The 27,796-nt window shown below is 40.7% G+C and overlaps 1 protein-coding gene across 1 annotated transcript in view; it reads left to right on the top strand.

Annotated features, from left to right (window-relative positions):
* CAMK4 (calcium/calmodulin dependent protein kinase IV) overlaps positions 1-27,796 on the top strand; it is a 279,671-nt gene that overhangs the window by 195,313 nt on the left and 56,562 nt on the right. The window contains exons 6-7 of the mRNA XM_040239688.1: positions 25,226-25,316; positions 27,359-27,433. Coding sequence (XP_040095622.1) covers positions 25,226-25,316; positions 27,359-27,433 — 166 coding nt within the window. The remainder of the gene's footprint in view (positions 1-25,225; positions 25,317-27,358; positions 27,434-27,796) is intronic.

The following is a 27,796-nucleotide window of genomic DNA, read 5'->3' as shown; positions in this document are numbered from 1 at the left end:
GTTCTCCAGGCGAGAGCGCTGGCGGGGGCTGCCACTGCCATTGCCACAGTTCTGGATGTCCCCAAACAGGACGCCAGCTGGGTCCGGTTCCAGGTGCGGGCTTGCCCTGGTTTACCAACTGCAGCCTTCCCGCTCTGTCCTCACAGGGGAGAGCAAGTCTGGTCTTCCCATTGTCTTCTGAGGGCCCTGATTCCATCACAGGAATTCCACCCTCCAATCTCATCTAAACTTACTTCCAAACTTACCTCCAAAGGCTTCAGCTCCAGATAACATTCCACTGGGGATTAGGGCTTCAACATATGAATTCTGGGGGAACAGGAATATTCAGTTCCAAGGAGCAAGCGTCTATGAATTCCATGGCTGCAGTCACCATCTGCAGTGATTTTTGAGGCCAGAAAATGTCTGTCACTGTTTCCACTGTTTCCCCTTCTATTTGCCATAAAGGGATGGGGCTGGATGCCATGATCTTCATTTTTTGAATGTTGAGTTTTAAGCCAGCTTTTTCACTCTCCTCTTTCACCTTCATCAAGAAGCTCTTTAGTTCCTCTTCACTTTCTGCCATTAGCGTGGTATCATCTCCATATCTAAGGTTATTGATATTTCTCCTGGCAATCTTGATTCTAGTTTGTGTTTCATCCAGCCCAGCATTTCACATGATGTATTCTGCATGTAAGTTAAATAAGCAGGGTGACAATATACAGCTTTGATGTACTCCCTTCCCAATTTTGAACCAGTCCATTGTTCCATGTCTGCTTCTAACTGTTGCTTCTTGACCTGCATACAGGGTTCTCAGGAGACAGGTAAGGTGGTCTGGTATTCTGATCTCTTTAATAATGCTCTATAGTTTGCTGTGATCCACAAAGTCAAGGCTTCAGTGTAGTCAATGAAGCAGAAATAGGGGTTTTTCTGAAATTTCCTTGCTTTTTCTAATATCCAACAGTAAACTGTTCATATACTGGATATTTTGCAGAATCCCATGAACAGTTTACCATTTACTAACTGCAAAATACCCAGTATATTTGTTTTTCTATTTCTGACTAATGAATTACCACAAATTTAGCAGCTTGAAACAGCTGATTATCTCTCAGTTCTGTAGGTCAAAAGTGAGAGAGTTCTGTTGGGTTCTGTGCTTAGTCTCACAAAACTGAAACCAAGGTGTTAGCTGTGCGGGTGGTTATTTGGAAACTCTGAGGAGGAATCTGCTTCTAACTCGCTGAGCTCCCCAGCTCACTAGCCAGGTTCACCTCCACAGGTTTGTGCACCTGGTGGCCCTGTTCCCGCGCTTTCAGCCAGGGCCTGCTTTCAGCGCCTCGGGGCTGCCTCATTCCTTGCCGCATGCCTCCCCACGACCTCAGGGAGAAAGTGTGTCAAATCTCTGACTTCCTTTTCTGTTGCCAACCAGAGAAAACTCTCTGCTTTTCAAGGGTACATGTGATTTGATTAAACCTACCTAAAATCATCTTCCTGTTGTCATGTAAATTAATAGAGTCCAAGGAATGCTGCTTCATCACATTTGTAGAATCTACCGACACTCAGATGGATGGGCATTTATTATAAGAGCTAATTATACATGGGGGTCATTCATAAAATTCTGTCTGTTACACCCAGACCAACCTACTGTTACTAATCAAAATGTGATGCATTTATTTCCTAACATAATGTATTCAGTCTAATTAACTCAAAACATGGATTATATGGGAAAGTAAATTAGGAATCCAAAATTCCACATTCAAGGATAAACTTGAATGTCATTTGTTTTCAGGCCTTTCAAAAACTCACTCACTAACAAGTGTTTCAGTTTGTTTTTTCATGTATAGTACTTAATTTGTGTTCTCATGCATTTCTACTGTGCTCTCCTGGTTTTTTTTTTTTTTTTTTTATGTTACACAATCAATTCTGCTACTTCAGAGCATTAACCACAGCAAGTATTTTCAAAGGTTTTCAAAACTATTTGTCATGTATTAGAAAACAAGCTGAAACACAGATCAGTGATCAGAAAGAAGGGATGATGGCTGTGGCTGAGGCTATGTGGCGTCTAGCATAAAATATATAAATAATGCAATATACTTAAGTGCATTTGTTTCTTTTTATGTTGCAGTCTTATTTATTTCTTTGGTTAACAATACACCTTGGAAACTTTTTCCATCGATGTATTAGTTTCCTGTTGCTGCATCCCAAATTACCACACACTCAAATACTTATGGCACCATACAGTATCTTACAGTTCTGTAGGTCAGAGTGAGACACAGCGTGAACAGACTCACACAGTTCCCACATCGAGGTATCATTAGGCTGCGCCTCTCTCTGCAGGCCAGGAGAAAGAATGTGCTTCCAAGCTTATTCCGCTGCTTATGATTGTCTCAATGCCTGGCCTTCACACCAGCACAGGCACGGCAGATTCTCGCCATGCTTTAGGTCTGTTTCACGGACTCTGCTGCCTGCCGCTTCTGCTTCTAAAGGCTCATACAGTTACACTGGGACCATCTGAATAATCCAAGGTAATCTCTGTATTTTAAGGCAACAGTGATTCATAATCCTAACTACATCTGCAAAGCCCGTTTGCCATGCTGCGTGGCATGTTCACAGTCTAAGACTGGAGCATAGAGCATTCTTTGGGACCATAATTCTATCACATTTAATACATCTGGATTTTTTCATTTCTTTAGTCGCTATGTGGTTTTTCATACTATGAGTTCTATAATTTATTTACCCAGTTCAAATCAAATGGTTTTTTCTAATTTTAAAAATTATACATAATATTGTGATAAATATCCTTGAGGCATATTATGTACAAGTGAAAATATTTAGTATATATTCCAAGAAGTAGCTTCCATGAGAGAAATCATATATTCATTTTATATTCTTTTATGGATGCCGCTAGATGGCAAGGCTTTACCAGTCTAGTGTCACTGATGCTCTGAATCTGCCTCTTTATCAGCATGTACATCTGACCAGTCCTGATCACTGTATTCTCTTTTCTATTCTTTGCTCTGTTTCTCAGTAATTTTTATGTATTTTTATGTGTTTTTCTCTTGTTGGTATATAGGAGGTCTCTATATATTCAAGTCTTAACCTTTAACATAAATATATATATATACTCTTTTGTATATACATATGTGTCTTTGTATGTAATCTATACCATATACACAGATTAAATGTTTTCTCCTAGTTTTGCTTTGTGTGTATTGTCTTGCATAAATTGTCTTGCATAATTTTCTCATCAAATTTTTAAGGGTTTTTAAACCTGGTTCTAAGATTTTTAATTTTTTATGTCTTTCTTAGGAAGTCGTATCTTATTCTCTCTCTCCCTCGCTCTTTTTTTCTCTATATGTACTTAAACAATCTCGTGTACTTACTCTCAAATCCTTTTGGTTCGTTTTGTTTTGTTCTTATCCTTTTCTTAGTTTAATAGTTTTTTAATACACACATATTAGTTTGATCCATCTTTGTTTACTTAATCCATATTTGTTTGTTTGACAGCTCTATATGAAAATATCAGTTTGTTGTTATGTTAGTGAACTTGTGTGTGCATTTCTATTTTTAGTTCTCTGGTGACTCCTTTTATAACTTTAAACAAAATTCTCTCTTGTCATATCTTTGTTTTATACCAGTGCGGTTTTCACTGTTTATATTCTGCATCTTACTCATTTTTTTGAATTCTGCCTTTAAGTGGACTTGACGCTCATCACTAGCCCTTCATCACAGCTTTTTCCTCTTATTTCTTAACTGACTGGACTTACTAAAGGAGATCAGTCCTGGGTGTTCATTGGAAGGACTGATGCTAAAGCTGAAACTCCAATACTTTGGCCCCCTCATGCAAAGAGTTGACTCATTGGAAAAGACTCTGATGCTGGGAGGGATTGGGGGCAGGAGGAGAAGGGGACGACCAAGGATGAGATGGCTGGATGGCATCACTGACCCGATGGACGTGAGTCTGAGTGAACTCTGGGAGTTGGTGATGGACAGGGAGGCCTGGCGTGCTGCGATTCACGGGGTCGCACAGAGTTGGACACGACTGAGCGACTGAACTGAACCGACTGACTCACCAGGTGGTTTGGGATTTTTGTTTTGTTTGTTTTGCTTTGGGCTTGTTTTTTCTGTTCCCAGAAGGGCATAGCAACAATACATTCCTCAAGTTTTTTCCATGACTTTTTTGGCCACTTTATATTTTCAGGATGCTTTGTAACTTTTGTGGGAGTGGGACATTTGGTCCTAACCTCCGCAGTCTGTACCCCTTCCTTTATAATCTCCTGGCACTGAACGCTGCCTTGCAGAACTGACATCAGCTTGCTATTCCCCTTCTTACAGATGACTTACTTTTTTCTGCTTAGAGGTCTATGAATCCCTTCTTTATCCTTGAAGTTCAGGTACTTAAGCAGGTGCATGTCAGTTTTCATAGCTCTTTCTCTGTGGGAAAAGCAGCAATAGCATTTTTCCCCTTTTAAAATCATGCATAAGCTTGGAGAGGTTGTGCAAACAGTGGAACCAAAGCTGTGAAAGCTACCAGTCTAGGCTCAACTGCACACCAGGCGTCTGTACAAGTCTCCCTCGTTGGCCTTTGGGATTCTGCTCTTTTACATTTCTTTCTATACAGAAGTCCACTCAGTTAGGCAGTCTCATGGGTTTTGAGAATTCTCTGCGCTTGCCTCCAAGTGAAAGCAAGTGGAGCATTTGGGCTCTCTTGGGTTCGGTGACCCCTGGCCCAGGTCTGAGGCAACTGCTGAGCCCGGTCTAAGGGTCTACCCTCTCCTTCATCCCCCGAATTAAACTCTTAAGTTAGATGCATGTATTTGTTTTCATTTTTACCTTTTTGACTTCCTGAGAGATTTAAGTTTACAATTTAAACAAATCTCCTGTCTTCTCTGTATTCTCATGGCGTTTTTTACTACTGTTGTGAAGCACTAACCACACTCTATTATGGCTGGCTGTGCATAGCCCTGTCTCCTGAAATAGGCAGAAATAAGGGCTTACTCATCGATGTCGGTCGTCTGTTTCCTCTGCACTCTGCTCCCCCCTCCACACACACTCCCCCCTCCTTTGTATTCATAGCACATGACAGGGCCAGTGTATATTCATTGACTTGAATCCAGTTATTTTCAAAAGCTTGTTTAGGATCCCAGCGTTTTGAGTGTTGGGAATATTATAGAACTGTCCTTGTAGCCTTGATTTTTAAAAGATAATAGGACTTCAAATATGTTTAATAATTTAAGACACTGTTAAATCACATTATTTTCAAAAAATGAAAATGCTAATCCAGCTCTGTAGAAGAGCACTTTTCATGGAATGTAACGTAAAGTCTGAGTAAATATACGTGGTATATCTCTCTGTTTTAGAAAAGCTATCTAATGTCATAAAACTTGACATGTTAGATACAAAGGAAAATCCATATTGAAAAACATAATTGCTGACACATACACTTTGCATTCTAGTTTTGGATTCTACTTCTCAAAATTTAACTTTAAAATAGCTTCATTTCTATGACTAGTATATTGAATGTGCCATAGATTCTGTGTGACTTATTCTTTGAAATGTTCACTTGAATGTTGGAACAAATCTAGAACCACTGTTTCTAACTTTTAAATTATTGTCCTGACTTTTGCCTGTGAAATTACTTTAAAGATGCTTAGCCACACTCTAGGCTTAATGGCTCTGGATCCTGTAGAATTCCACAAATGCCACCTATTATAAATTGAATTTCACTGAGGAAGACCCTTGTTAACACTAATTCACATCATTCACACCTCCTATTTATATATAGTGGGGCCTTTAGTGAAGGAACTAGATGCTTATGCTCTATTCTGCTAGAAATCTGGAAGAAGAATCTTGAGAGGAATATACAGTTGAACACATATAACTAAGACCTAACAATAACTATCTCAATAGTAATAGTACCAGTCATCACTACCATGTGTTATCAAGGACTTATTGTGTACCAAACTTTTGCTAAAAGCTTTATGTAAATTATTTCACTATGTCTCATCACATTAATTTCACAGATAAGGAAACTGAGACTCAGAAAGGTTCAGTTCAGTTCAGTAGCTCAGTCATGTCCAACTCTTTGTGACACCATGAACCGCAGCATGCCAGGCCTCCCTGTCCATCACCAACTCCCAAGGTCCACCCAAACTCATGTCGATTGAGTCAGTGATGCCATCCAACCATTTCATTCTCTGTCGTCCCCTTCTCCTCCCTCAATCTTTCCCAGCATCAGGGTCTTTTGAAATGAGTTGGCTCTTTGCATCAGGTGGCCAAAATATTTCATCATCAGTCCCTCCAATGAATATTGAGGACTGATCTCCTTTAGGATGGACTGGTTAGATCTCCTTGCAGTCCAAGGGACTCTCAAGAGTCTTCTCCAACACCACACTTCAAAAGCATCAATTCTTCAGCACTCAGCCTTCTTTATGGTCCAACACTCACATCCATACATGAATACTGGAAAAACCATAGCCTTAACTAGATGGACCTTTCTTGGCAAAGTAATGTCTCTGCTTTTGAATATGCTGTCTAGGTTGGTCATAACTTTTCTTCCAAGGAGCAAGCATCTTTTAATTTCATGACTGCAGTCACCATCTGCCGTAATTTTAGAGGCCCCCAAAATGAAGTCTGTTACTGTTTCCACTGTTTCCCCATCTATTTGCCATGAAGTGTCGGAGTGGATGCCATGATCTTAGTTTTCTGAATGTTGAGTTTTAAGCCACCTTTTTCACTCTCCTCTTTCACTTTCATCAAGAGGCTCTTTAGTTCTTCGCTTTCTGCCATAAGGGTGGTGTCATCTGCATATCTGAGGTTATTGATATTTCTCCCGGCAATCTTGATTCCAGCCTGTGCTTCCTTCAGCCCAGCGTTTCTCATGATGTACTCTGCATATAAGTTAAATAAGCAGGGTGACAATATACAGCCTTGATGTACTCCTTTTCCTATTTGGAACCAGTCTGTTGTTCCATGTCCAGTTCTAACTGTTGCTTCCTGACCTGCATACAGATTTCTCAAAAGGCAGGTCAAGTGGTCTGGTATTCTCATTTCTTTCAGAATTTTCCACAGTTTATTGTGATCCACAGAGTCAAAGACTTTAGCATAGTCAATAAAGCAAAAATAGATGTTTTTCTGGAACTCTCTTGCTTTGTTGATGATCCAGTCGATGTTGACAATTTGATCTCTGGTTCCTCTGCCTTTTCTAAAACCAGCTTGAACATCTGGAAGTTCATGGTTCATGTACTGTTAAAGCCTGGCTTGGAGAATTTTGAGCATTACTTTACTAGCATGTGAGATGAGTTCAATTGTGCAGTAGTTTGAGCATTCTTTGGCATTGCCTTCCTTTGGGGATTGGAATGAAAACTGACCTTTTCCAGTCCTGTGGCCACTGCTGAGTTTTCCCAATTTGATGGCATATTGAGTGCAGCACTTTCACAGCATCATCTTTGAGGATTTGAAATGGCTCAACTGAAATTCCATCACCTCCATTAGCTTTGTTCATAGTGATGCTTCCTAAGGCCCATTTGACTTCACATTCCAGGATGTCTGGCTCTAGGTGAGTTATCACACCATCGTGATTATCTGGGTCATGAAGATCTTTTTTGTACAGTTCTTCTGTGTATTCTTGCCACCTCTTCTCAATATCTTCTGTTTCTGCTAGGTCCATACCATTTCTGTCCTTTTTTAAGATCACACAGCTGGATTGTAGCAGAATCAAGATTAGAACACAAAATAAAAATTGACTTCAGAGTTTATGCTTTTAATCCCTTTGCCGTCTGCGTTCTTCTGCCGTCTCCTGCTATAGATGGATTTAGGCCCAAGGCCAGAGACACGGATAAGCAGACAGAGAAGCCTGAGCACAGAAGGGGTTCAAGAGCTAACAAGTGAATGAACAGGTGAGACACATCTGTTTAAAGATCACACAGCAGGGAAAAGGGTTACCTCTTTAAAAGACACAGGTGCATTTCAGCAGGTCAATGCATCTGTTTATGTTTGCCTTTGCTTTCTTATTCTTGAATTCACTTCTTGAAAACTGCTTATTTGACATAATGAGAGAGAATCACTTCACATGCTATAATTTAAAAATTAAGTCTGACTCAAATTAATTCAGGATATGTGCATATGCAGGTTCCATTCTTTTTCGGACAGGAGTAGGTGGGAGTATGATGGCCCCAAAGGTAAGACTCTCCCACATGCCATCAGCTCTGTCACTTTGTCTATATCCAGAAGGATGGTGGTGTCAAAATGTGAACACCCCTTCAAGTGAGGCAATAGTAAGAAGTTGGGTAGCAGACTTGAATTCTTTGTAGCCAAACCCAATGTCCATTTAATTATTTTATTTCCACACAAGTAGTTGCCCTTGTATATCAGTTTTGGGGGTCATAATATTGTGCAGTACTCGTGGGCTGATCGTTCAGATTGGTCTTACCAGGCCTACTGATGGTGGGACTGGCTCTCGAGTAGCAGCTCCCTTTGCTTTCAACACGGAAGTATCTACGTTCTCCTCCTTTGACGTTTTGTGGAATGAGTCCCTTTCTTCCTCAAAGTGAGGTCAGACCATAGCTCGACTGAGAGAGCTCATCTTGGCAGAATTCAGAGCTTTCTCCTTCTGTTCATCCAGCTCTTCTTAAACACCAGGAACAATGGGCAGGCAAAAAGGAACTAGCATGGTTTGTTATGACAGTATAACCAATAGAGTGCATATATGATTCTTTTTGCATTGTAGAATTTATTAAATAAACCATTAGATTTGCATATGATTAAAACTTTATTCTCTGTAAGTACCAGAAACTGCATTTATATTCACATGGAATTTTCATGGAATGGGCAGTGTATTGTGTTGCATTTATTTTATTCTGGGTTTGATGGTAGATTTCTGCCTTAATATCACTTCAGGACTTTTAACCATGAACCTCATTATGTGAGTTCTAAAGAAATGTCATTTAATAATTAAAAACAGTGTATTTAATGTCATTTAAAGACGGAAGGCAGGAGGAGAAGGGGACGACAGAGGATGAGATGGTTGGATGGCATCACTGACTCAATGGACATGAGTTTGGGTAAACTCCTCCGGAGTTGGTGATGGATAAGGAGGCCTGGCATGCTGCAGTCCATGGGATCACAAAGAGTCGGACATGACTAAGCAACTGAACTGAACATAAATCAACAATACCAGTAATTTAAAGAATGTAGTGTTTAATGGAATGATAAAACTTTTTGTATTTTTAATATCTGAATTACTGAACTTACCAGAAAAGTCTTACACTCATATATGAAGAACTTGAAAATACATAACAAATTATTTTTAAGTACTGCAATCCAGAGTAAAAAGATGAAAAGAAATAAGAATTAGAGCAGAAATCAATGAAATTGACAACAGGAAATCAGTAGGAAAAAAAATCAATGAAACCAAAAGCTAGTTATTTGAAAGAGTAATAGCCTCTAGCCAGGCTAACTAAAAAAATAAAAATAAGTGACAGGGGACACAAATTACTAATCCCAGAAATGAAAGCTGGCATCGTTGCAGAACCTGTCAACATGAAAAGAATAATAAAAAGTACTGTGAATAACTCTGTGCCAGCAAAGTTGATAACCTGCATGAAATAGACCAATTCCTTCAAAGAAAGTTTGCCAAAACTCAAGCAGGAAGAAGTAGACAATCTGAATAGGCCCATTTCTATTAAAGAAATTGGATAAACAAATAGTTAGTCTCCGGAAGAAAAGGCACCAGGCACCACGCAGTGTGGGTGGCGACCTTAGTTCCCACACCAGGGACAGAACCCGCATCCTCTGCGTTGGCGGGTGGACTCTCAACCCCTGGGCCACCAGGAGATTCCTCAGTAGAAATTTTTAAGGTAGGATCTGATTAGTATTGAGCTAGATGCAGGTTTTCTCCGATTATCATTCTTTCTTTCCTTAACAGCCTTGACTGCACTTATCATTACTGCATCAGTAGCAGTAATATGTGCAAAGTGATCTCACACGCTGAGCATAATTACAGTTTTAGATATCAAGTGAAGTATTATTTTTTAAATGTTGAAAATGTTTCGAATAATGTTGGCATTGTCCACTCATGACAAGATGGAATGAAAGGGAACTAATTTACACTTCTCCCTGAAAAAGAATATGTGTATGTGTCTGTGTGTGTGTGCACGTGTGTGTGTGTCTGTGTGTGTGTGTCTGTGTGTATGTGTGTGTATGTGTCTGTGTGTCTGTGTGTGTATGTGTGTATCTGTGTGTGTGCATGAGTGTGTGTCTCTGTGTTTCTCTCTCTGTGTGTATGTGTGTCTGTGTGTGTATGTGTGTGTCTCTGTGTGTGTGTGTGCATGAGTGTGTGTATCTGTGTTTGTGTGCACATGTGTGTCTGTGTGTGTGTCTGTATCTGTGTGTGCACACGTGTCTGTGTGTGTGTCTGTGTGTGGGTGTGTCTGTGTTTCTGCATGTGTGTCTGTGTCTCTGTGTCTCTGTGTGTGTACATGTGTGTGTGTGTCTGTGTCTCTGTGTGTGTCTCTGTGTGCACATGTATCTGTGCACATGTGTGTATGTATGTGTGTGCACACATGTGTGCACATGTGTGTCTCTGTGTGTATGTGTGTATCTCTGTGTGTGCACGTGTGTGTCTCTGTGTGTGCACGTGCATGTCTGTGTGTGCACATGTGTGTCTCTGTGTGTGTGTCTTTGGGTGGATGTGTGTGTATCTGTGTGTGCACATGTGTGTGTCTCTGTGTATGTCTCTGTGTCTGTGTGCATGTGTGTGCATGTGTGTGTGTTTGCACATGTATGTGTGTGTATCTCTATGTGTGTCTGTGCCTGTGTGTTGGTAACAAGGTTTCAGACACTGGATGTCAGCCTGCCCGGGTGATCCCTGCAGAGGGTTCTTGGGCAGCCCTGCAGGGAGGGAGAAACCCCGAGAGGCCGGGCAGTCTCCCCGAGGCCAGGGGACAGAATGTAGTGTGGGAGGTGGAGGCCAGAGTCTACCAAGCAGGTGGGGGGGAAGAGTGGTCTCCAGGGAGCTGCAGGTGGTCCCTCCCCGGATCTTCAGCTGATGAGACTGCATGAGAAGGAGCAGCCCACGGCCAGGACAAGAGCCTCGGGTTAGAGGGAACGCTACTTGTAGCTTTCACAGGAGTGGGAAGAGAAACCAAAATTAACAGTTTAAATGCAGACTGCAAAAGGATCAAAATATTCTCAAGTAGCGGGACCTAGATGCACCCAGAACAAAGCTAAAAATGATCACAAATGCATCTGTGTTTGTCAAGCAGCCAGCAGGACAAACTCACAATATGCCTAGTAAAAAATTATGAGGAATGCCTGCAGAAGGCGCACCCAGACTGAGACTGCGTGAAAGCAGGAGGAAGTTCAGTCAATAGACACAGACTTGGAAGTGACACAGGTGAGGGGCTTCTCTGGGAGTCCAGTGGTTGAAAGTCTGCCTGGCAACAGTCCCCGCTCTAAAGGAATTTCTCTCTTACTTTGATAAGCAAGTACGTAATTAACTGTGATAACAGTACGAGAGGGTTATAGGGATATGAAGAAAACGCTATTGGTGGGGGGCAAGGAAAATATTTGTTTTATTTGTGGGATTAGAGGAAAATTTCAGAGAGGAGGCAGTATGTAATCTGGAATGAAGTGTTCCTGATGGTGTTGCTGTGGTAACAAATTACCCCCATTCCTGGTGGTTTAAAACAGCTATTTCATTCCGCTCATATATTCTCTGGGTCAAGACTCCAGACAGGGCACAATAGGAATGACAGTCATCTGCATTTCGTAATATCTAAGACTCAAAGGTTGGGAACTTGATAGCTAGAGGCAAGGATCATTTCAGGGTGTCTTCATCCTCCTGACACTCGATGTCTGTCACCTGGACTCAGCCGGGGCAGTCAACTTGAACAGCTGTACTTGGCTTCTCCACAACACCTGGTTTTCTTACAGCACTGAGACCTTAGGATAATCAGACGTTTTACATGGCAACGTAGGGATCTGAAAAAGAGTCTCTAGCAAGCCAGATAGGAATTGCAGTGACTTCTGTAATCCAACCTCAGAGGTCACACACTGTCACTTCCACTGCGTTCTGTTGGGCACTAGTCAAGCCAAACCAGACTCAAAGAGAGGAAATGAAGCCCCACTTCTGGATAGGGAGCGGCAGTAGTCTGGAAGAGCACTGGAGATGAGTGATGTTGTTTCAAGAATCTTTAGAAGGTACACTTTGGCACATGAAAGATTCTTATTATTTGGGAACCAAATGAAAATATATAGGCATGATTTAGGAAGAGTAAACAAAGCTATACAGTGAGAGCATGGTGAGACTTGTCCCAGCGTGATGTATAGCTAGATATTGGAACAAATTTTGAAGGGCCTTTAATTTTCATGTTGAAGAGATTAGACTTTAATTTACAGGCATTCTGGAACCCTTAAATTTTTTTTGTTTTTAGACTAGAGGATTGGCGTGAGTTAATCTTGTACTTTAGAGAGATGACCCAGGTACAGGGCTGTTTGTATAGACGCAAATGTTAATAGTGTCAGTAGAGAATAGGAAGGATTATACTAAGTGGTGAGAATATAAATGAAAATAAAGAGAAGTGAGATATATTCTGGAGATAGAATTATGACTATAATTCATATAGTCATAGGCAAGGAAGAGAAAAGAAGACATCGAAGATGAAATAAACGAGAGTGCCCAGAACCTGGCTCTTTGTCTGCATGCATTCCTCTGGCCCTGAGATACTCTACAGATGAAGGTCCCGGGATGCTCTTTGTCAAGGCCATGGATCTCACCCCGGTCTTACCCGTGCCTGTCGATCTGTAGTCGTGGGTACAGTCTTCGCTTCTCATGTGTGCTGCTGACGGTTCTGAAGGTGTCACAGAGGAGAGGCTGAGGATGAAAGCAGTGGTGGCATCAGGTTTCCAGAGCAAATGTGACATAAGTAGATTGCTTACTTTGACATTCTTACTTAAATTTATGTATATTGGTACTAAGCTTTCTGAGAAAATGCATGCAGTTTAATTTTTCTTCCCAGTAAGAGAACTGTAGTCAGAATACCGTTTTCTTTTTTTGATGACTGGTTTTTCTTTGTCCTGTTAGATTTTTAAAGAAATTCATGCTCCCTCTTACCAACTCCTGAAACATTATCAATTAACCACACACAGCCCATCGAACACAGCATAGCTGTAATTAAACTAGATTACTATGCAGTAGCTCTCATTACACAATGACACAGTTTTTATTAGGACCATAGAGGGAGTTTAATTACATGTCTAGACACCCCCTGAATTCACGGCAGCGGTGTTATCTTTGTCTGTTTAAGAGAAAATTTGAGCTTTTGGTGATTGCATTTTTTGAAAGACCAAATGGTAAGATAAGTTTGGGAGTTTTTTCATTTTTCTTTTAATTCCACATTCTACTTCAATGCATATTTGATTTAAGAACCGTTTTTACATCTGTGGATGTAAATGTTTCCCAAGAAAAGTGCACAGAATTTCACTCTTTGTCATATTTGATATACATTTCATTGCATCCAAAACCTTTCATTTTCAAATACGTCCCAGATTTCCTCTCTTACCTTATTATGCATAAATCATGTACTGTAGTCTGAGGCATAGACACCTCATCATAATATTCCCAGCTTCTCCATGCCTGTGAAGAAGCTCTGCTCTTTGCTGGAGGACGGCGTGTCCTTGGCACGTACCCCCACCCTCCCAGTCAGCATTTCTGCACAGGATGCGGAGTCCATCTGTGTGCGGCTCCCAAGCCCCTGCGCGGCCAGAGTGTGCAGATCCAGACGTCCCTCTGCTCCTTTTGTGCTCTAGCCTGACCTCTCCTCTCTCATTACAAAAGCATGTTTGCAGCTTCCTTCTCCGTAACTGCAGATCATTTCTGGACCTTTTCCCAAGCTTTTCATTGTCTCCTGAGTATCACCTCTTTTAATTGGTTAAACCATTTCCATTGCCTTCATTCCTAAAAACTTCATCTTTCCTAAAATCTGACCATATACATTGGAAATAAGAGAATGGAATTATCACAGGCTTATCCTTCCTAAGCAATCTCAAAAGTTCGCTCACTTGCTCTGTTCAGTTTGGTTCAGTTCAGTCACTCAGTTGTGTCCAGCTCTTTGCGACCCCATGAATCGCAGCACATCAGGCCTGCCTGTCCATCACCAGCCCCTGGAGTTCACTCAGACTCATGTCCATCGAGTCCGTGATGCCATCCAGCCATCTCATCCTCTGTCGTCCCCTTTTCCTCCTGCCCCCAATCCCTCCCAGCATCAGAGTCTTTTCCAATGAGTCAACTCTTCGCATGAGGTGGCCAAAGTACTGGAGTTTCCGCTTTAGCATCATTCCTTCCAAAAAACATCCCAGGGCTGATCTCCTTCTGTTAGCATGTCTAAATCAAAACACATCACTTTTTCCATCATTTTTTTTTGCCCCATAATTTATTATTAAGTGAACGACTTAATAATTGCTATTGATAGCAATGATTTTTTCAAGTCTTCAGGGAATGTTTTAGACTTGGGATTGAATCTAAGGAAAATAGTATAGGTAAAATGATATTTCCACCATAAATAGATTAAATAGACTGTTAGGCTAAATAGACTGTTCCTAGAAATATGTACTCAATAGGACTTTCATAACATACACATATATAAATAGACAGGAAATTAATTTCAACCTATTAAAAGCACCCGTGTTTCCCAGTCTGATTCTGTACACCAGGAGGCTCATATCAAAGTCAGAAATAAGGATTGGAGTCTGACTGTTCTTCATGACCTCTTCTCCTATCATCTTCTCTAACATGACACCCCAGGTTTGTCTACCCAATGCCATTCATAATTACCCTCTCTAGAAAAGCATTTCTTTCCCCATGATATTGCCACTCCAGCAAGCATTTTCCAGCAAAGCTTTGCTTTAGCCAAACACTTCAAGCCACATCTGTAATCTAATAACAGGGTTCACATCGGAACCTCCTCCAGGGCCAGCGGCGGGTCCGGTCCTCAGGCCCACCCCTGGGGTCCAGGGGGCTCTTTTGTTTGCAGGCAGAGGTCTGTGGGCGTGCTCACCCTTCACTAGCATGTCATTATGGCTGGGCCACAATTTATGAACATTTTAGACGTGAAGGAAGCTGAATGGAAAACTAAGAGATGAATTTTCAAGTGTCTTTCCCCGAACTCCCCTGAGGCTTATGTTGTATTGCATACTCAGGTAAACTTCAGAGGATACGAAGAAATTAATTCAGCCATAGCAATCAACTTAATACTGCTACAGAAAAAATATGTAATTATTCAAAATGTCATTTTGAAGATGAAACCCTTTTGTCTGATCTTATAGTTAAAATATCCTTACTGGATTTTGACTTTTCTCAAAGTGATGCTGTAAATCTCATTTATCTAACTGATACTCATTGAGAACCTCTGAGGTGACTAAGAGCTATTATCCAGTAAGTATAATATGTTTCATAAACATATAGATGCCTTGCTTCAGCTAAATGTATCAAAGTGATGTTGCTATGGAAATATATCACTATAATGTAAGCAGAAGAATTTAAACTTCTGAAATTAATAATGGCAAATGAATAAAAGGTGCAGATTGCCATCATTCTTGAATATGTAACTAAGTTCTTGACTAAAAAGTAAAATAACATACATGTCTATAGGAAAGGATTTCTTTATTGTTCATTCAAAAGTAGTGATTGAGTGCACATTTACATAGGCACTGTACAGAAAACTAGGTATCTGGGGATCCAGGTAAAAATGTCCTCGTCTTTATGGAGTTTTCAGTCTAGCAAGGGAGATGTTCCTTAACATAAAGCTTGCAAGAAACAGACATGATTTAAAGAAAAATAGAAAGCATGGTAGGAGCATATAAGAGCGTGAGTGCCTAAGAGAGCATGTTAATCTGGTACAGCCTCCCCGAGGACCGACTGACAGCTGAGAATGAGGATGAGGAGAGCTGGCCTAGTCCTGGGATAGTTCTGTGCTGAAAGCGGACCAGCGGGAGACGGGGTGGCGGGGGCTGGGGAGGGGGACACTGCTGGTGAGGCGCTGCCAGGGCGCCTGAGGGGAGGGGGCGCGAGGGCCTGCAGCAGCCGCAGGGGGTGGCGCCGGAAGACCCCCAAGGCCCCGGAGAAGGGGCCAGGAGCAGCCCCAGGGGTGGCGCCGGAAGACCCCCAAGGGCCCGGAGGAGGGGCCAGGAGAAGCCCCAGGGGTGGCGCCGGAAGACCCCCAAGGCCCCGGAGGAGGGGCCAGGAGAAGCCCCAGGGGTGGCGCTGGAAGACCCCCAAGGCCGCAGAGAGGGGCCAGGAGCAAACAGCAGGCTCTGAGGTGCAGCGGCCTGTCTACGGCGGTATGATTCGTAATAGCTGCTCCTTGTGTCATGACTGGGAGAAACATAGTGAGGAGGTTCCAGATCCTAACTACTGCAAACTTTGTGCCTTTTCTAATGTCTAAACATTCTTACCATAAACTATGAACACATATATAGCAATTTCAGTCCTTGTTTTACTTAGACTTGTTTCAAAGGTTAAGAAGGCTAATATATAACATATTCAATCTCTGTAATTTATATTTCATCTTCTTGGGAAGAGAAGTTGTGGTAAATTAAATGGAAAATAAAGCTATTAAAGTGGAGAAAGAATTTTTTAAAAAGCAAGGAGAAGAAGTAAATGGTGTGAATTAGGCTAGTTAGTGCAATTGAAGCTTCTTTGTCACCGAGCTGCTTGGCAGCCAAAACTGAAGGAAATGGAATGAAATAAAAAGCAAGTGTTTTCTGATCAAAGTATCCTTTGATACTTCAGAAAAGAGAAACTATTCCAAATCTCAAAGGATTTCTAAATGTGTTTTATAAGAGACATAAAAGAACAATGATAGAGTCCCAATAACTACTGTTTATGAAGTAGAATATCTACTCCATGCTAAGGGTTTGTCACCACAGCTTGCAGAGTGGATACTGCAGATGAGAAAACTGAGATTTAGAGGGCCGGCAAATTGTTTAAGGACATACAGATAATAAACAGTATACTTGGTGTATATGGCCCCACAGCACCTCTCACAATGTTACTCCTCAACAACCATTTCAAAAGCAATATCTCAAAACTTTATGTGCCTTATTTCTTGTATTATCCTTGATCAAAACCAACAGTGTGATATTAAAACAGAATTCAGCTAAGATATGCCTTTGGTACCAAGGCATTAAATTTATTATTATAAGATCCTTAAAAAGTATCTGTTTCCTATTTTGATTAGTCTACAGATAAAATTATACTTGTCATTTAATGCTTTCTTTCTAAAAAGAGAATGCACTTTCCAAAAATTGAGCCTGTATATTAGTTGTGTGCTTCTCTGCCTCTGAGGCTGTTTCTCCTCCTCCTTTTTCTTTTTATTCCACAGTTTTAATTAAATTCATACACATATGGTTATTTGCTCTTCCAGTTTCTTTATTAGAAGTTACCGTTGCTCAAGAGTAACTTCAGTAATTCGGCGCCACACTTTTTGTCAGATTCATTATTTCTTCCTATTAAATTGTTGGATTTATGTAGAAGACGTTGTAGGTCTTCTCCCAAACTATTGTTCAGATCTTCAGTGTTTCCTAGCTTGTCCTTGATTACTTTAATTGCTATTACCTCTAACACTTATTCTAGAATGGTTTATTCTAGAATGGGCTTCCCTGATGGCTTATTCTAGAATATCCAATAATCTTACTTTTTAGTTTTTCTAATCCTCTTGTCTATTTATGTTGAATCTCCATGATTTAAATAATCTGCAGCTAAGACAGACAGTACCTTGATAAGGTCTATTTCTTTGTGCTTTCAGTTCAGTTCAGTCGCTCAGTCGTGTCCAGCTCTTTGTAACCCCATGAGTCGTAGCACGCTAGGCCTCCCTGTCCATCACCAACTCCCGGAGTTCACCCAAACTCATGTACATTGAGTCGGTGATGCCATCCAGCCATCTCATCCTCTGTCATCCCCTTCTCCTCCTGCCCCCAATCCCTCCCAGCATCAGGGTCTTTTCCAATAAGTCAACTCTTTGTATGAGGTGGCCAAAGTATTGGAGTTTCAGCCTCAGCATCAGTCCTTCCAATGAACACCCAGGACTGATCTCCTTTAGGATGGACTGGTTGGATCTCCTTGCAGTCCAAGGGACTCTCAAGAGTCTTCTCCAATACCACAGTTCAAAAGCATCAATTCTTTGGTGTTCAGCTTTCTTCACAGTCCATCTCTCACACCCATACATGACTACTGGAAAAACCATAGCCTTGACTAGATGGACCTTTGTTGGCAAACTAATATCTCTGCTTTTTAATGTGCTATCTAAGTCGGTCATAAATTTCCCTCCAAGGAGTAAGCATCTTTTAATTTCATGGCTGCAATCAACATCTGCAGTGATTTTGGAGCCCCCCAAAAATGAAGTCTGACAACTGTTTCCACTGTTTCCCCATCTATTTGCCATGAAGTGATGGGACCGGATGCCATGATCTTCGTTTTCTGAATGTTGAGCTTTAAGCCAGTGTTTTCACTCTCCTCTTCCACTTTCATCAAGAGGCTTTTTAGTTCCTCTTCACTTTCCATAAGGGTGGTGTCATCTGCATATCTGAGGTTATTGATATTTTTCCCAGCAATCTTGATTCCAGCTTGTGCTTCTTCCAGCCCAGCGTTTCTCATGATGTGCTCTGCATATGAGTTAAATAAGCGGGGTGACAATATACAGCCTTGACGTACTCCTTTTCATATTTGGAACCATGTCCAGTTCTAACTGTTGCTTCCTGACCTGCATACAGGTTTCTCAAGAGGCAGGTCAGGCAGTCTGGTATTCCCATCTCTTTCAGAATTTTCCACAGTTGATTGTGATCCACAGAGTCAAAGGCTTTGGCATAGTCAATAAAGCAGAAATAGATGCTTTTCTGGAACTCTCTTGCTTTTTCAATGGTCAAGCTGGTTTTAGAAAAGGCAGAGGAACCAGAGATCAAATTGCCAATATCCGCTGGATCATCTTTGTGCTTAGGTATTTCATAATCAGTTCTGTGTCATTCATATGATATGGGAAAATGTTTTAATGCATTTTCCTATGAGTACCCAGTTTTGAGAAGCATTTTTCACTGTTAATATCCTTTTCTTCCCTACTTCTCCATGTGCAGGGATTTTGACTTATCAAAATATGATTAAGATTTGCTGAGATTAGAAGTGTATATTTATTTAAAACCTAGTTTGAAAATAAGAAGCAGTGTTCCTATTATTCAGCTCTTTGTTCTTGTTCAGTCGCTCAGTTGTATCTGACACTTTGTGACCTCATTAACTACAGAACACCAGGCTTCCCTGTCCTTCACTGTCTTCTGGAACTTGCTCAAACTCATGTACATTGAGTTGGTGATGCCATCTAACCATCTCATCCTCAGTTGTCCCCTTCTCCTCCTGCCTTCAATCTTTCCAGCATCAGGGTCTTTTCCAATGAGTTGGCTGTTCTCATCAGGTGGCCAAAGTACTGGAGCTTCAGCTTCAGCGTCAGTCCCTCCAACAAACATTCAGGGTTAGCTTTTATGACTTCTGATACTATAAAACAGAATTTTTCAAAGATATTCTAGGGATTTTTTAAGGGTCACTGAAACCCCTTTCAGAGGGTCTGTGAAGTCGAAACCATTTCATCATAATATGAAAGCATTTCTCCTTACTTTCCAGTAGTCCTGTATAAATGTGAGAGTTGAACCATAAAGAAAGCTGAGCACCAAAAATGCTTTCAAACTATGATGCTGGAGAAGACTCCTGAGAGTCCCTTGGACTGCAAGGAGATCCAACCAGTCCATCCTAAAGGAGATCAACCCTGAATATTCACTGGAAGGACTGATGCTGAAACGGAAGCTCCAATACTTTGGCCAAGAGCCGACTCATTGGAAAAGACCGTGATGCTGGGAAAGATTGAAGGCAGGAGGAGAAGGGGACGACAGAGGATGATGGTTGGATGGCATCCCCGACTCAGTGGACATGAGTTTGAGCAGGCTCTGGGAGACGGTGAAGGACAGGGAAGCCTGGTGTGCTGCCGTTCATAGTGTCGCAGAAAGCTGGACACAGCTTGGGGACTGAACAGCAACGACGGGGGATGTGGTTTTATGATAGAGAAAGAAGGAGTGTGTATGAGAGTCCAGCTGTTTTCTGTAAAACCAGAAATCAAAGAAATTTGGAAACCTTTAAGACAGTGGTATAGTACTCACTAGTTTCTTATCTTAGAAAATAGTTATTTATATTTTAAAATGTGTATATTGCCATGAGTTTATTGTTTTATTTTTAAATTAAAAGTAATTTTTTGATTTCTCAGTTTTAACTGCTTGCACAGTAACTAAATGTTAGGTAGAGCTCACATAAACAAAAGCTCCTTAAGATTCTTAAATTTTAGCTGTAAAGAAGTTCTGAGACCAGGGAGTCTGAGAACCGGTGCTCTAGAGGTGCGGCTGTGTCTCCTTGAGGGAAGCAGAAGATCATACCCCGTCTTCCTGGCTTCCCCACTGGAAATAATGTAAAGGTGAAAAGTAGTAACTATTGAGCAAAGGCAATCAGTGGGTCTAAGCAAAAATAAAATTGCCATTTTGTCAGTAAAGTCTCCCACACGTGTGGATGATTATATCATGAGCATTAATAGTCTTTCTCCACCACGTCACTTACAGCAAATGATCCTTGCCTCTGTCTTTGAAAGTCAGGGTCAGGACTGCTGGCGTTCATTCTGTTATTGGCTTTTCGGTTGGCCCCTCTGGCAGTGCGCGACTCCTAGACCTACTATTTTCTATAAAACTTTCCTTCTCTTATCCGTCTAGCCCTCCTTTTGGAGTGCCAACTGATGTTTTGTTTGTTTTGTCTTGCTTTTTTAAAATTTGCACTTAAAACACATAACCACCATTTTTGTTCAAGAAAGCCAGAACAACATTTAATGAAAATCTTTATATAATTAGTACTTTGCTGAACCAACACTTGTCCCTTCACCTCACTTTCTGTCACTGTGTCACTGTTTTCAGAGTCATTTTCTTCCCCAAGTTATGGAGCTTCTAAACTGGGTTAGAAGATCAGTGCTTTGTATTGATTTGTGCAATTCTTAGATATGTTCCAAAGCTATTGTATGAGACACTCACACCTCTGCCTTTCACACTCCAGGTATACAGGGTATAGTATGTTCCTCCTCAGGGGCACGGTGTTTTCTTCCGGGTATGATCTGAGGCTGAATGTGGTCTTCCATCACTCTTTTCTCCCCCCATCTTACTAAACACCTTGTCCCTCTGCCAGCACTCTCCCCTGCTGTCATTCATTTTATTTTCATCTCATCCCCACACTACACAGCCAAGCACTAAGTGGTCCTTGAGCTCATGCTTGGGAATCCTGCACGGGGGGGGGTGCCCAGACCTGAACCCACCACCACGACGTCCAGTTGGGACCTTGTAAGGATCTCGTAGCCTCTTTATCCTTCAGTTTTCTCATTTGCAGAACAAGAATCATGTGACTTCCATTATAAAGCTGCTGTGAAGTTTAAGTTAAGCTAAGAGATCCGAAGGTGTTTATAATGGTGCTTGGAGTGTATGCTAAGTGTTTAGGGCACGAATGGCAGTATTGTTCTCATTCAGTTGCTCAGTTGTGTCTGCAACGCCATGGACTACAGCACGCCAGGCCTTCCTGTCCATCACCAACTCCCAGAGTTCACCCAAACTCATGTGCATTGAGTCAGTAATGCCATCCATCCATCTCATCCTCTGTCGTCCCCTTCTGCTCCTGCCCCCAATCCCTCCCAGCGTCAGGGTCTTTTCCAATAAGTCAACTCTTTGCATGAGTTGGCCAAAGTATTGGAGTTTCAGCCTCAGCATCAGTCCTTCCAATGAACACCCAGGACTGATCTTTTGGATGGACTGGTTGGATCTCCTTGCAGTCCAAGGGACTTTCAAGAGTCTTCTCCAATACCACAGTTCAAAAGCATCAATTCTTCGGCACTCAGCTTTCTTCCCAGTCCAACTCTCACATCCATACAGGACCACTGGAAAAACCATAACCTTAATTAGACAGGCCTTTGTTGGCAAAGTAATGTCTCTGCTTTTGAATATGCTGTCTAGGTTGGTCATAACTTTCCTTCCAAGGAGTAAGCGTCTTATAATTTCATGGCTGCAGTCACCATTGATTAGACATGTACAAAAGCAAAACTTTATTTTTTCTCACTGTTGCTCTGACAGATAACCCTGTAAATCCAGTCTTCTCCTCAGTGAATAAAATTTCAGGCCAAGCCCTATTTTTCCAGTCCCTTTTGGATAGGAAAAGACCAAAATTTTATTTTTTCCTTCTTTAATTTTTTAATCTTAATCAAGTATAGTTGATTTACAATGTTGTGTTGTTTTCTGCTGTCCACCAAAGTGATTCAGAATATAAGAAAATAACTTCTTCATATCCCTTTGCATTCTTGTTTATCACAGTAGGGCCTTGTCTATGCATCCTGTGTGGGATACTTCGCATCTGCTGATACCAAGCTCCCGGTCCATCCCTCACCCCCCTCCCCACAGTCACAAGTCTTTTCTCTCTGTGAGTTTGCTTCTAATTCCTGCATAAGCTCATTTGTGTCGTAGTCTAGATTCCACACGTACGTGATATCACATGGTACCTTTCTGACTCCCTTCGCTTGGCATGAGTCTCTAGTTGCACCCATGCTGTGCGGATGGCCTGGTTTTGTCTTTAGTGGCTCAGTAGTATTGCTTTGTGTGCGTGTTCGATGTCTTCCTGTCCATCTACCTGTTAGCGGACATTCAGGTTGTTTCCGTGGCGTGGCTTCTGTGCTATGAACACAGGGGTACGTGTGTCATTTTTTATTGTAGTTTTGTCCAGATATATGCCCAGAAATAGATTGCAGATCATATGGTAATTCCAGTTTTAGTTTTTGAAAAAGCTTCATACTATTCTCCATAGTAGCTACACCAGTTTACATTCCCACCAACAGTGTAAGAGGCTTCCCTTTTCTCCACAACCTCTTCAGCATTCGTCCTTTGTAGACATTTTAATGGCAGCCGTTCTGACTGGTGTGAAGTGGGACATCATTGTAGTTTTGAGTTGCAGTTCTCTAATAATTAGTGATTATTGAGCATCTTTTCAGGAAAAGACCAAAATTTTAGACTCACCCAGTTTTCAATTTCTTGCCTCCCCCACCTTGGGACCTGTGATTCATAAACATAGTGGTAGGGACTCCTGTTGGTTTCTGCTTTTCTTCTTCCTCTTTTCCAACCAGCTAGATGCTGATTGTGGCTCTTGCAGGCTTGGGCTGTGAAGGCGATGATAAGGAACAGGATAGGAAATAGGGGATTAAAGCTTGGTCTTCCTGGGCTGGTACTAGTGAGCTGGTACAGTGATCTCTGGTTGTGGCAGGTTACAAATGCCTGTTGTCTTCCCCTGTGGGACACCTTTGATAGCTCTTCAGGGACTCTTTGCAGGACAGTTCTCTCACTCCGGGCGATCTGAGTGGCCCTTCAGCTGCCTGCTGTCACTGCCCCTGGGTTCTGCTTTCTGTGATGCTGAGATGAGGTGGCATCACCCCCGCGGGAGGCACTCCGGCAGAAGGACCTCCTCGGGGACCCGTGTCTGATGCCCTTCTGCACAGTTCACTCCAGGTCCGTGAGAAACATGCTTCTCTGTCCAGCTGTCAGGTGAGGCCAGCTGAGTCTCACTGAGACCCTGTCCCCTCAGTCAGTTGTTCATGAGTGAGCCAGGGGTCAGTCCATTTCCTCAGACCACTAAGTGACACGTGCCAGGTGCCCATCAAGCTTTTTATCCCCTTTTATTTGGCTTGAGTAGAAAGAAAGAACGCCCTCCTCCCTTCCTCAGTTTACCAGGGAAGGAGAAAAGCTACAGCACCTTGGCAACTTTTTCTCTTAACGTGACAGAAAGACAGGCAAAGGATTTGAATGGGCAGTTCATAAAAAGGAAAGTGTATAAAAAGAAGCTAGACTATAGTAAACAGAGAAAGAGAAATTAAACCAAACTTAAGACATAATTCTTATATTCCAGCTCAGCAGAAGTTAAAAATATAAATTTGCTATTTAGATATTAGGAAAATGTATATACTTACACTTTTGTGTGAGTAAATGTTGTTGGAGTCTTTTAGGAAAGCAATTTTGCAGTACATATTAAAGTTAAAAATCTGTACACTTTGTGACCACACCAGACCTGCTTTCAGGTATCTATCCTAGAGAATATCAGCAAAAATGCTCACATTTCCAAGTATTGAAGGTTTATTACTGCATTGTTTGTAATTGTTAAAAATTGAATGTCCGTCAAAGTGGAAACAGCAAAATAAAAAGTGATATATCCAACAAAAAATGAATACAAGGGTTAAATAAAATAAGTTGTGGTGACATATGGGAAATATTTTTAAAACATATTGTTAAAAAAAAGCAGTGTGAAAATTTTTATTAGTGATACATTTATGTAATAAAATGGAAAAATCAGGTCTATTTCTTTGTATGCATGTACTCATATATTTGTAAATGCATAGAGAAAAGTTCAGACCATTTCAAACTGATGAATGACTGCTTTTAGAGAGGACGTAGACTTCCCCTGGAGAAGAAGCAGGGTCAGGTAGAACTTTAACATTCACAACAAAAATGTGCTACATGTGTGATTACACATGATTTACAAAAGAATTTAAAATATAATAAAATGAATGTTAGAGGTAATCTTTAAGATAATATCAATGATAGCTAGATATACTAATCTTCAAAGAGCCTATGAGAGCATTTATTGTCATTAAACAATATTTATCATATTAAAGGTAGTTCTCTATAGTAATTACTCACGTCTAAATGTCTGTTCAAACAATGATTATGAAGTCTTTGCTATGGTTGTGAGCTTCTAAGATGACACACAGAATTATGTCTTTCAGATAATAAATCAGACAAATTTCAACACAGGGCATGTTGACTTTATTATTTATAATAATAAGCCAATTTGAGCTGATATGATAATATGCATATGAGAACTGTAACTAATATTCTCTGAAAAGTAAATATTTTATTGTGGCAATCACTTCTATATAATTTAAATTGCGTTTCATTTTTAGGAAACTGTATAAGCTATTCTCAAATGACACATAATTTAAAACTCATTCACCTTTGTGGTGTTTACTTTTAAATTTTAATATGTGTGTGTTTGAATTATATAACTTAGTAAAGATTATTATAATTCCGGAAAGATTAAATATAAACATTGGCCCCATAAATATAATTACATGACTGTTACTTCATTATTGTCCAAATTTAGTACCTACATGAAAATGGGATTGTCCATCGTGATCTCAAACCAGAGAATCTTCTGTATGCAACTCCAGCACCAGATGCGCCACTCAAAATTGGTAAGGGTATTTCCTGAGGTCTTATTATCCCTCTTCTCAAAGCAGAAGAAATTTATTCCATGGAATTTGTAAATATTGCTCTATCCAGTTTTGTCTCCATTCAGTTTCCTCAAATAATGAAGTCTGTAAAGGAATAATAGTACATTGTTTTGGAACTCTGTACTCTTTCCTAGAATATCAACTTGAATATGTGTGCAAGTTGGTACTTTATAGCTGGACACACAAAGGAATCACAGCCCTTGGAAAAGACAGGGACTTCAGGAGGTGACCTTATATTTTGAAGATAAGTTTATTATAGAAGAAAATCACAGATTACGTAACACTTCTTTTTGGTTACCAACTTTTATCACGAGTTAGTTGGAGCTTAATTTTAGATAATGAAGAACTCTGACACAAAATGCTTAGAACGTATCAGTGTACTTTGGCTCTGAGTCATTTGTTTCTATGAACAGAGATAAGTTGAGATCTGTATTTCTCAACATGCACTCCACGGAATGCCTTTTCTCAGTGAACAAGTGTCGATGACCCCCTTGGAGGTTGAGTGTGGAGGTGCTAGGTTTGGTCAAGTCAGCCAGGGAACTCTGAGTCACAGCTAAGCGAGGCTTTATGTCTGCAGGGCTTTCAGGAAGTTAGAAGTGCTAATGTGTGGGCTTAACATCTAAATTAGTGTCTATAAGGCTCTTCCCAAACCTTATTTGACTTTGGAAACCTTGATTTGTGTGTGTTTTTTTTTCCCAATAAGAACTTGAAGAACGACGGAGATGATTTGGAAAGTTCTGATCTACCCAGAGAGATCAGTAAATCACCATTTTAGAAAAAAATGTATATTAAATTTTACTTTCCTTGTCCCTTACAAAGCAAACCTTTGTTTACCAAAATAATTATAAAATTTATTTTGGATGAAATCTCCTTTGGAGAACCTGTTCTAAACCCTCTGAAGGGCACTGTTCTTTTGGCACTGTCTTTTATAATGCTAACCTGATGAGTTCACTGCATCTATGTTAACAGTTTTGAAAATTAAGTTGTACATATCAGGGGAAAGCTCAGACCACATGTGCTTTATGAGCACAAGAACCTAAAGGAAAAATGCTGACATCCTGCTGGGCCGCCAGCTTGTTCTCTCTTCACTCCTGAAAGGCAGCGGGCAGCAGGGAGGCTTCTGTTTGTTGCTTCCTTTAACAGCTCTTTCAAAGATTTTATCCTTAAAGAGATTTCTTTAAATGGATGGATAGATACTAATTTAGCAGGGAGAGCCTTCCTTTCTAAGGACTTCCTGCGGCTTTTTCTGATAAGGATCAGCACCTCCATGGAAACGTGGGTTTACCTTTGAAGTCTACAATGGCATCAGTTCTGCAGCTGCCTCTCTTGAAGAATGCCCTTGAACTGTTTCCTCAGGTTTCCTGGGTGAGAGAGATGTAGCCCAGCAAATAGAGTGTAATGATAGCAACTTTTGATCATGTTTTATCTAAGTAATATTCTGAGAAATAAATAAAAAGGATCTTTGCACAAAGTTACATGTTCCTCATATGAAAGTAAATTCTTATCCATCAAATACACTAAAGAATGAAACCATTTATTTTGAAGTAGAATAAACCTTTTATATTTCTGCTCATTTTCTTGACATTTATGAAAGTCTAATTTCTTTATTCTGATTTCTTAGACGGATTAAAATTCTGATTTTTAGTAATTCTATGCTGTCCTTTAGAGTTAGTTTCAAATCTTAGAATTAACATTATACAAAATATATCCATCGCATCTATTATTTCCAGAAGAAATAGCTTATTTACTAAAAGCTAGTAATTACAGAGAAAACATAAAATATATATTTGAGTCATGGGGTAAAAATTTTTCCAATTTAACGCCAGACTTAAATTATTATTTAGTTTTTTAGTTTACACTCCCAAATGACTGTCCTCTATATCCACCGCAATATCAAATACAAAAACAAACAAGTTTTGTTTTGAATAATAACATAGTAATCTGTAATCTTATAAAAGCTGAGAAAATACTCATTTCATTAATTTTTTTTCTTGTCTTCTTAGCTGATTTTGGACTCTCCAAAATCGTAGAACATCAAGTACTCATGAAGACAGTATGCGGAACCCCAGGGTACTGCGGTATGTTCTTTAATACTGATATTTTACTTCTTTGTATTCAAAGTCCTATTATCTCTATTTGAGACATAATTTGATATAAGTCTCCACGAGGAAGGTGTTTATAAATGACACTCAGACCAGCTCTTGCTCTGCATGAGGCATTCAATGATGTTGATTTTAGGGCAGCCCTGCAGGACAGCAGGGAGGGTGGAACCAGGAGAGGAACAGGAGCTCTGTGCCTGGGGACCAGAGAAGGGACAGGAGCTCTGCACCTGGGGACCAGGAGAAGGGACAGGGGCTCTGTGCCTGGGGACCAGAGAAGGGACAGGAGCTCTGCGCCTGGGGACCAGGAGAAGGGACAGGGGCTCTGTGCCTGGGGACCAG

This window comes from Oryx dammah, unplaced genomic scaffold, assembly GCF_014754425.2.
Source record: "Oryx dammah isolate SB20612 unplaced genomic scaffold, SCBI_Odam_1.1 HiC_scaffold_5, whole genome shotgun sequence".
Lineage (NCBI taxonomy): Eukaryota > Metazoa > Chordata > Mammalia > Artiodactyla > Bovidae > Oryx > Oryx dammah.
This window is presented reverse-complemented; position numbering and strand designations above follow the sequence as displayed.